General features: G+C 49.8%; 1 protein-coding gene across 1 annotated transcript in view; it reads right to left on the bottom strand.

The window, feature by feature from the left end:
* Positions 1 to 1227: 1227 nt before the first annotated feature.
* Positions 1228 to 10456, bottom strand: part of DLST (dihydrolipoamide S-succinyltransferase (E2 component of 2-oxo-glutarate complex)) — a gene marked incomplete at its 5' end in the record, with an annotated part of 11953 nt that continues 2724 nt past the window's right edge. Inside the window, 11 exons of the mRNA XM_010285325.1 lie at positions 1228 to 2454; positions 2924 to 3091; positions 3628 to 3711; positions 4569 to 4642; positions 5221 to 5351; positions 7211 to 7308; positions 7916 to 8001; positions 8290 to 8445; positions 8943 to 9054; positions 9762 to 9817; positions 10214 to 10288. Of these exons, the coding sequence (XP_010283627.1) occupies positions 2320 to 2454; positions 2924 to 3091; positions 3628 to 3711; positions 4569 to 4642; positions 5221 to 5351; positions 7211 to 7308; positions 7916 to 8001; positions 8290 to 8445; positions 8943 to 9054; positions 9762 to 9817; positions 10214 to 10288 (1175 nt within the window). The remainder of the gene's footprint in view (positions 2455 to 2923; positions 3092 to 3627; positions 3712 to 4568; positions 4643 to 5220; positions 5352 to 7210; positions 7309 to 7915; positions 8002 to 8289; positions 8446 to 8942; positions 9055 to 9761; positions 9818 to 10213; positions 10289 to 10456) is intronic.

Below are 10456 nucleotides of genomic sequence, written 5' to 3'. Positions count from 1 at the left end.
AGGACTGACTCTTAGGCCTGCAGCCGAAGCCACAGCATAGCTTCTTGCAACAAAGTGCCCTGGGCATCACCCAGGAGGGTCAAAAAAGGAAGCTCCAAGCACAGCAGCTGCAGGACCCTCCTACAGCAAGCCCCAACAGGGCCGATTAACTAAAGCAGTTTGCTAGGCTGCATTCATTTTAAGAGCTTGACTGTACATTCACCCCCTGGGTAGTTCAAAGGCCTCATTTATTGCAGCTCCAGACAGAATACAGGCACTGCCCTTCCCCAGGCTCAGGTACAAAGTCAAGGTGGGCCCTCTGTATCCTAAACCAGCACAGGGGACTGGGTGCTAGCAGCATTTTTTAATCAGAACCTTCTCTTTCATTCAATTTATTTGTGCAAGAGCAGTTAGACTCTTCGCCCTTCCTTTACAGCAGAGGGAAGGGTTTTCTCTCTCTCTTCTCCTAACCTTCTACCTCATCCAGGGACAGTCACAGGAAAGCTGAGTCCACGCGCAGGTTTGTCTGTTGCTGCCAGGAAGCCACAGGAACCAGTACTAGGATCTGCTCTCCTTTTCGTCAGCATGCCAGTGGTGAGTGCAACTGTTTTCTGTTACAAGGGGCTGCCGCCTTTGCTCGTAGTTGAGAAGGGCAAACCATTCTCTGAAGTTGCTGGAGCTGGAATAACCCCGCCATGATGCAGGAACGTATTTCATATTGTTCCAACAGGGACAGCTCCTTGGGGAAATGCTCTCGGCACCACAGAGAGCTTTTGCTTTACAGTTGTTCTTTGATTTTGCCTCCTTTCTCTCTCGGCAACCCTCAACAAGCCTTTTTCCCCACTTTCATGATTTACAACACTCCTATTGTTATCAGGGAAAACCAAAACCAGCTCTGCTCCTGTACTTTAGTCTTTCCCAGTTCTCCCTCTTGGCCATTATGCCATTTAGCAAATACTGGGATTTCCCTGATGTCTGTAACAGTTCTATTGCTAGACCACAAAAAGGATGATTTCCAGCCCCCAAAACCCCATCTTTGCTGGGAAGAGCCAATTCTGTGCCACAGGGTTTGAGGACAGTAGAATTCAGAGCCAGGGAAGCCTCAATTTAGTACCACCAGAAGGGGCCCAGCTCCCGTTCCCTCTTTTCTCTCACCATCAGAGAGTGCTTATGCTACACTAGGGACACTGCTGCTGCCTGAGTCCTTGCCCAGGAGCTGCTTGCTTGCCCTCTCAAACACATCCCACCTTGCAGTTGTTGCCCAGTTTTATTTCATTTAAAATCCGCTGTGTTAAATATTTTAGTTACAAGTTCTGTGTAGAGGGTAAGAGTAATAGACTCTGCAGGCACTAGCAACCCCCTCACTCCCCAATACATGTGTGCGCTATCGGATTAAGGACTGCCCCCCTCCCCCCCAAAACCAGCAGCCTTGAGCTGGGATATACATTACACTTAAAGAGCTGGCCCTGCCCAGCTGTCTCGTTGCTGGTAGCAGGCCAAGCCCTCGCACGCAGGAAGCCAGCAGTCGGATCCACCATCAGTGAGCTGTGATTCAAGGACAGCTGCTGGGGGCTGGTTCTTACCCCCGTGTCGGGCATGTAATGGTGAAAGGGTTGTCCCCCAGGAACAGTGCTACCTCCACAGAGATCACGGGCTCTGCCCACCCAGACATGAATGTTCACACCACAGTGACCAGGCTAAAGAGAGAGACAAACGATCTCCAAGGGAAAGCAGGGGAGCTGCCATCGCTGCGTTCCTGTCTGTGGAGGGAGTGTAACTAGGGCACTGCCAGAGGCATGACACCTCCCTCAAGCCCTGCTCTGATCAAAACCTCTGCTGCAAGCCGTCTGGGGGTCTCCAGACTGCCCTTGCAAGTCAGATAAGTGTGAAATATTTTCGAGCAAAACAGGGACAGAACAGTAGCCTTTCCTCTCCTCTCCCTCCCAGGAACCCCGGTGCTAGGAAATAAAGCTGAACCCACCTTGGAGCAGCAGGGAAGGGTACCCTAGCACAGCAGCAGCAAGCAGTTTCCACTGGTATAGGATAAGCTAGAGGTGAGAGTTTGGTGCTGTGAGGGAGAGGATGCCATACAGATGGCTCTGGAAAGGCAGTGCCAGTCAGTGGTTGGCCCACTGTATAGCAATCCTCATGAGAAACTGAACCTTCATGAAACAGAACAGGAAAGGAGGTAGGAGCTATCCCCACAATTCCCTGGGACAGCTCCGATCACAGCGGAGGGAGGGAGACTGGAATGACCCCTGCCAGTTCCTGAATGCCCTGCATCGCCCCTGCTGGTGCTGCGGCCCTGCCCTGGGTGGGTTGTGTGGGGGTGTGACTGCTCTACAGGTCGAGCAGCAGCACGCGGGGATCCTCCACCGCTGCCTTGATCTTGCGCAGGAAAGTCACTGCCTCTCTGCCATCAATCAGCCGGTGATCATACGTCAGTGCCACGTACATCATGGGCCGCACCTCGATCTGAAGGAGAGGAGTAAGACAAGCATTAATGATCTCAGCTCTACTGCCTGCATGATGCCCTCCTGTGAATTCAGGGAAGACCTGGCTTTTCCTGTCCTGAATCCAGGGCTCAGGCTCTCCTGGATGTGTCCTGCCTGGTAGGATCACCCAGGCACTGACCACCACCCAGGCTAGGTCCCTTTCTGGAGCAGTTCTCTATCACAAAGGCTACAGCCACCTCCTTCGCCCTCCCCACATAAGCAGATTACACGGTTCTCCCCCTCACTGATAAGACAAAGCCCCCTGCACACCTCAGGCAAGTACCAATGCCTGCAAACCTGCCCTACACCCATTAGTCTCTATCCCTCCTTCACAGTAAAGCCTTTTAGAAGTTAACACCAACTCCCTAGAAAAAGTATATGGGCTATGGTCCTCATCCCACTGAGCCCTCCCCTCTGTTTGCTGAAACCTTGCGCGCAGCTCCACCTACCTTGCCTCCCACAGCCACAGGCCTGTCGAAGATGGCGTGCATGCCTAAGATGGCAGACTGGGGTGGGTTAATGATAGGTGTCCCAAAGAGTGACCCAAAAACTCCTCCATTGCTGATTGTGAAAGTGCCACCATCCATGTCTTCAATGGCCAATTCATTTTTCCGTGCCTAGAAGAAAAAGTAAGGTCTTAGAAAGCCACACAGATCACAGAAGGCAAAGGACAAGGGTTTGGGCATTCACCCTTTCCAGGAATAAATGATGGCAAGAGCTTCACTTATTGATCTGTTCAGCTGAAAACCAGCACGAATTACTTGAAAATGCATCCTGTCTTTAGATCTGAACATTTACTGGCTTTGGGGAAGGATTCTCTTGCCTTTCCTTCCAACTCCAGCTTTTGCAGGAGACACAGGGACTTCTACCCCAGGGCAGTTCAGCCTTGACTTCTAAAGACAAAGGTGAAGACACACCATGTCACTAATGCATAGTTTGCAGTCTTCTGGAAGGGCAACAAGTAGACAGGCATGTCCTGTAAGGCATGGGCACAGCTACAGCTGTAACTGGATCACCCTCCAAAGCACAAGTCTTTGTGTTAGAGGTCAGAGATGATGACACAGAGGGACTGAATCAATTCATGCCTGTCCAGCACCCCCAATTCTTCCCATTCCTCCTAACCCTTTTCAGAAAAACCTCCAACTTTCCTTACCTTTTCCCCTAATTCGTAGATAGCACGCTCTATGTCAGCAAAGTTCATGTTTTCTACATTCCTAACGACAGGGACCACAAGACCCTAGGGAGAAGCAAAGTGCTTGATCAGCAAATTCACTGCAGCAACACACAGATAACTCTTATCGAGCAGGAGCCTGGCTTCAGCCCAGCAGAGTTCCTGCCTCCTCCTCAGCCCACAGCAGGTGGCTGGCAGAGCTGCCTCACACCCTGGCAACCTGCTGGGAAACCTGTCACGACATGCACAAAGGGCTGACACCATAAATGAGAGACCTTCTTTGCCTTGGTTAGCCGATCTCGTAAGATCAACCAGGCCTGTCTGGATCCAGCTCCATGTCCTTAAAAGCCAGTGAAGCACTGGGCAGAGTTCAGCTGTCACCTCTTTCTAGGTGAGAAGAGCAGAGTCCCTTTGCACTGGACCTCCCCTAGACTTTGGGAGCAGTGATAGAACTTCAGTCCTGGCCAAACCTCTGCTTCACACCATAACCAATTCAACATGTGTATCTCCATCCTATACTCTCTCTGGTCAGGAACATCTCTTTGAAGCACCAATGTAATTTACAGAAATGGTGGGACAACCTAAGGACAGGACATGCAAAGTTTTTACTGTCTATGCCATATCCTCCTCATGGGTCCATGAAAAAAAGGGTTTCCCTACCCTGCCCCTACTCATTAACCACTGAGATCTATATTGACCTTGTTACTACATCTCCTAGTACAGTGGTGGAATATTTTTGGTCCTCCATCTTCTCTCAAAACCCATCTCAGCAGTTCACAATGTATCAGATGTCTCATTTAGAAGATCAGCCTCATCAGTAAGTTTCCACTGCAGAGGAGCTCAAAGCTGAGTTGGCTCAAAGTATATGATCATCCCAGACCCGAGGCTGCAGGAACCATGGCCAAAGCACCCAAGGTACCTACCCGGGGAGTTGCTACAGCGACACTGATGTCCACGTAGTCCCTGTACACAATCTCTTTGGTCGTGTCATCAATCACTAGAAGGAGAGAAAAAGTTACACATGCAGTACCTAAGATCAAGGGCTCAAGAGGCCAGAAGTAGCCACAAAATTGTAACAAGTTGCTCATCTCTAGCTTAAACATAACTCCAGAGAAGAATGAGCCCTCACCGCATCTGTGGAAGAAGCATCAGGATAGACAGAAAGGAAACACAGTCCAGGTATGTCAGTCCCCCTCAGACATCCCCTTGGTTATTCTCCTCATCTGGGTTTGATCAAGCACTTCTGACACCTCCCCAGGAACTGCATTGCACCCACAGCAGCTATCTCTACACCAACCAGCAGGCTCTTCCCTCTGTGGGCTGTCTACACACGGCCCCAGCCTCACTCCAGGCAGCACCTTCCTAATAGAGCCACTTTTGGCAAGCTGTCCTCTACCTATATAAGTGGCAGTAGCAACATCAGCTGCAGCACTTAGGACTGTCCCCACTTTTTCTGCCTATTTCACTTGCTTGCCCAAGCTATTAGCCGCACCATGGACTTGGCCATCTGCTTTCCTCCAGTCTGCCACGTTCACTGGTGAGATGTACAACTCACCAGCAAGGGTCACCACTCACCTGCATTCACAACGGGCTGGTCTTGCAGAGCAAAAGCTGCAGCTTTCACAAAAGCTGACATGAAACCTAGCTTCAGGTTGTGCTTTTTCAGGAACGGATCCTTGTGTACGGCTCTCATCTCCCGGATGTTGCTGCACAACACATGATAACGCTGGTCAGCACGGAGTCCAAGAAAACACTGTTCCCCTCACTCCACAATAGATTTCAGTGCCAGCGCCAAGGACTGCAAACCTGCACCACCAATTAGCACATCCCCAGCCTGCAGCAAAATCCTTCAGATCCCACAGGTGAAACGGGCTGAGGGTGGCTCTAAGGACACCGTCAAAGGCTCTACAGGAACTGGTCCTGGACCACAAATTCAACAAGACAGGGTTAATCTGCTTGGCCCACGCAGCCAAGCACAAAAGCAAGATGGGGCACGGCATATTTCCTGTTTAGGCCTGATGTTGCCACCGATTCTCTGGAGAATACCGCATCAATGTGGCACCGCAGACAGCAACTCCAGGTGTGGCTGGGCCAATCTTGGAAGGGTGAAAAAACAGGAAATGCCAAGAGCAGAAAAGATGCACGTGGTGATTGAGGCAAAAGACTTCAACCACTGTGCAAGTCCAGTGCCAACCAGCACGATGATGCCTCTGTATCCAGGTATTTCGCTTTGGAAGTTCAGTGAATATGAAACAAATCTCCCAGGTGCTATGGTAGTGAGTGCCAGCCCACCCACAGCCTTCAGCCAGACTAATCATGTTTCCCCACTGCTTCTATTTATCAGAACTGAGGCCATTTACAACAAGTCAACAAGCTGTGGCTACAAGCTCTGCCTATTCCAGGCTAATACCAGATGCTGTGGAATTGCATGGTCCATACCTCCCCCCCTCCAGAGACCTTGAGTCTTTGAAGAGACAGTTTCACAAAGGGGCAGGGGTCTCCATGGTTTAGAGTGTTTGTTTTCCTGCGCCTAACCTTGTTTGGGGCTAGGATTACGGCCCAAAGACATTAGTGCCTCCCAAGACACAAGGACTGAAGCAATGAGGACGAGGTTTGCTGTGAAACTGCCTCATTATGGCTTCCTCCTTTCAGACACTGACCCCCCGCGGGAAGCAGGAGGCCCCAGCACAGGCCCTCACAGTCAACCTCACAGCAATCAATCCAAACCAGATTACCAGATGCAATGAGAGCCCAAGACCAGCGTAAAGTGACACCTCAATGAGCCTCTGAGAGGAGATAAAGCTGCAGCACTTCCCCTCCAATCAAGACTATTTTGCCAACCTTACTGTTCTGAGACCCAAATATTTACATGTTTTGTCTTAAGGAGCAGAATAGGATTTCACAAGACAATTTGATTTGGGCACAATTTCCCCTTAATGCACTGTAACATAAGCTGCCCACCCTCCAAAGCCATTAGTGCACTCAGTCTGTGCAACCACTTGAGTCAGGAGACCCCACCTGCCCGGAGGGGATGGGGAAGGATGCTAGTCTGTCTCTGGTAAGCTGCACCATCTGACAGCAAGGGCCTCAGACCTATCTACTTCTCACCTGAAAGGCTGAGGAGCCCTGGGGAACCACCTCATGGGAAACTAAATATGCCCACCTCCAACAGCAGTAACCTGGTGGGGTGGCAGAAAGCAGATGCTCCATCTTGGTGTCTCCTAGCCACTATACAAGTGACACAAGTCACTCCTGCTCTTCTGCTCAACATCTACCAGTCCTTAACCAAGAACCACACAGACGAGGAACGAGGCTGCCCCTTTTACAAGCAGCAGACAACTCCTGAGGAATGACAGGCCATTAGGAAGCCATGTACCACTCACACCACAATACCAACATGGCTCTGGTGAAGCTGTGCAGACGGTGGCACATGCCTAAGACAGAGGTCCCAAAAGATGTGTTGCCAATCTCTCCAAAGAGAATCAGCAAGGTCTTGGCTGCTATTTAAAGATGACTGCCTGCATCTATTTTTACTTGTAAAGGGAAAAAGAAGCCTGCTATTCACCTCATATCGATCTCATTGAAAGTGGTCAGCATGGCACAAGTATTCTGAGCCTCTTTCAGCCGCTGAGCAATACGCTGACGCATCCTATTCATTTTCACCTGAAAATTAAAAAGACATAAGCAGAAGCTTCCTCAAGTTCATCCAAGGGGCAAAACACAGAAGAAACTCAAAAGGCCCTTCTTGCCATCCGGTTGACTAGTAATAGATGCCTAGGGCCAAGGTTTTCACTCCAGGTCTCCCTGAGAAGCATGGCAGGCTGAGGAGTTGAATTCACTATGGAGCTGCCCAGCTCAACACACAGTTTCAAGCATGAGGCTAATGTGAAAAGAACAAGACTGCTAAGAAAGCAAGCTGCTCAACCACGTTCTCTTAAGAATGCACAAGGCAGGTGCAGCAGCCTCAGTCCTTTGCTAAGGGCTTGAGGACAGACCAAGCAGATCACACTGAGCCTTCTGTGCTCAGTCAGGAGAGTTCAAGACAAGACTTTTGCCTAGAAAAGACCTGTGTCAGATTGGACCTGTCTCTTCCTCCACCCCACCGCTAAGCGGTGCCCTCATGTAAAGCATTTTCCCACCTGTCACAGCCCCACTGAGCTGTGTGTGAACAGGTAGATACGGACACATCTGGAAAGCTCAAGACTTATGCCAGAACAAGTTGCCACCCAGCAACAGCAGTGCTGGCAAGGCCCCTATTCCCGCAGCTTACCCTATGCTCTGATCTGGCACCTTTGCTGGGCACTGCCTCCCCAGGAGGGGCTGCTGCTGGGGCTGCAGCCGGCTTCACCGCAGACACTGAGGGTAAAGAACACATCAGTCAAAAAGGGAAGCCAGGGCTTGATTGCAACGCCTTGCGGTAGAAAGCCTGTTTGAGCTCCTTGCTCAAGCAACACAGCGTGGAAGCAGCCTTGAATTGGGCTGTGCAGGCACCAGGCACAGCTGAGCTCTCCAGTCTGGAGCATGCAGGGCAATAATGTGGGAAGGCCTTCACCATAAATGCCAGACTGTTTGCCATCTTTAACCTTACACACTCTCCCCAAGGAAGAGAGTCTGGAAAAGAGGACAAAATGACAGTCGCCTCACCTGGTTTGCTGTCGATGGGCTGAGTTGACACAGGTGGCACTGGTGGCATTGTAGTGGGAATTGGTGCTGCAGCAGGGGGAGGAGCAGCCGCAGCTACAGGTTCAGGGGCTGCAGGAGGAGGAGGGGCTGCTGCTGGTTTGGCCTTGGCAGGAGCAGCTGAAAGACAAGGAAGAACCATGGTAAGGACAACCACAGCTTCCACTGCCAGGGATCTCCAACCAACCTGATACGAGTTAACACCCTGGCAGAGTGCCTTTATGATCTCAGCACTACTGAACTGATAGGAGCCACCATGAGAGGATCCTATGGTGAAAGTGTTTTACTCATTGACAGTCTAGGTCTCCTCACTGTGCAGGAGACTGGATGCTAAAGAGAAGGGGGTGGAGAAGGGAGTTTCATCAGGGGAATTCTCAACTAATTTTAGCTTAGAGCTGCACTCTCTTCCAGAGGGGGCAAAAGGAACCCCCATCAGAAGGACTAAAATTATGCTTTTCTAATGGACAACAAAGTAGGAGTATTTTCTTCCAACTACAGAGGCAGATGGAGGAAACATTTAACCTCTCTCAGGATCCCTCTAAATGCCTTGTTTCCATCTTCAGAAAAAGACTGGTGGAAACAGGAAGGCCTGTGCAAGTTACAGATACCTGACTTACCTCCAGTTTTCCTGAGTTTGAACAGAGGTGTCCCCCCTTCCACTTTGCCACCATCAGGTACCAGAAGAGCTTCAATCACACCAGCTGCTGGGGCTGGAACTTGCACTGATGTCTGCAAAAAGGAAAATCATTGAAATTCCCTCAAACACTGGATGGAGAACAGGTGCCCAAGAGAAGATGCCAACATGCGCAGATACACATTGTAATTTGGCACAGACAGCGTCTCTGTCTCACATCATTTGCACCAGTTTTCACACGCTCCACTGTGATTTTGTGCCAATACTTAGAAGTCTTAGGAGATGCTGGCACTGTAACATATAGCCTGGTCTTCCTGCTCCAGGGTACAATCAAGAATTGACCTGCTGCCAGTATCTTCCTGACAGCAGCACGGGAAGCAGAACTTGGCAGGGAGTTTTAGCAAAAACTTTAAAGCTTAAGAGTCCTTTAAGCAGTGAGTAAACTTAAAGGCTAAATTTAAAACAATCTGAAGACATCCCATGGCACTGCAGATTTTTCCTCTGTTTAAACACAAACAGGTTTCAAAGCTTAGAGTACAGAAATTGGAAGGAGTAGAATTGCAGCTCCAACAAACATCAGCACCATTGATGCTTAATCAAATGTATGAGGAAGGAAGAGTTATCAAAGAATTCTCACTTAAGGCACAGACAGCTTTCATACTAGATGAGAAAAGCTTTTCTCCATGAAGGGAGCAGGAGACACAGGCAGGGCCTGCAGGCTCTAGGAGCTCTCAGCGGGAGAGGAGCCATACAAGGTACCCGCTACAGAATTCAAAAAAGTTTTGGTCCAGAAAACTCCTACCTTGTCTGTTTCAATTTCACACACCACTTCATCTTCTGCCACTGTGTCTCCAACAGCTGAATGATAGATATGAAGACCACTGTGAGGAGGGAGGTGTGCTCCAGTCTCCCCTCCTAACCCACAGCAGTCTCCCCCACTCACCCAGAATTTTCTTACCCCAGTTCTCCACAACTACTAAAGAAAAGTCTAGCTCAAACAATCAATCTACTGCACAGTCAGAGTCTGATTCCAGTTTAAACATCATCTTTCACCCAACATCACCCATGACAGAGAGGTGCTGAGGCAGTAACTGCAATCCTTACCCCCTCAGGAGAACTGTAATTAACTGCCTCATTTGTCACAGACTGAAAAGAATACAGCAGGCTGTCAGCCAGTGAACTACAATCCATCCCTGAGCTGCCCAGTGCAGTACCAATGGTGCTGAGAATTTCAGGGAAGAGGCAACTGCTTACCTTTCTCCCACCTGACATCTCCTTCTGTGACTGACTCTGCAAAGGCTGGTGTGTTCACCGTAACCACGTCATCCCCTGTGAGAGAGAAAGACAGACAGACTTGAACGCATTCAGAGCTCAAAACTTAGGGCATTGCTTCATTCTTGTCATCAGGACTCTACTAGAGGGGGTGGGTCAACAGACATCAAATGTTGGCCTTCTTGCTTCAACACTGACTGACATTTAAACACAGAAATTCGCACC

This window comes from Phaethon lepturus, unplaced genomic scaffold (assembly GCF_000687285.1).
Source record: "Phaethon lepturus isolate BGI_N335 unplaced genomic scaffold, ASM68728v1 scaffold5744, whole genome shotgun sequence".
In the NCBI taxonomy this organism is placed as follows: Eukaryota; Metazoa; Chordata; class Aves; order Phaethontiformes; family Phaethontidae; genus Phaethon; species Phaethon lepturus.
Note: the sequence above shows the minus strand (reverse complement) of the source record. Positions and strands in the feature narration are given on the sequence as shown.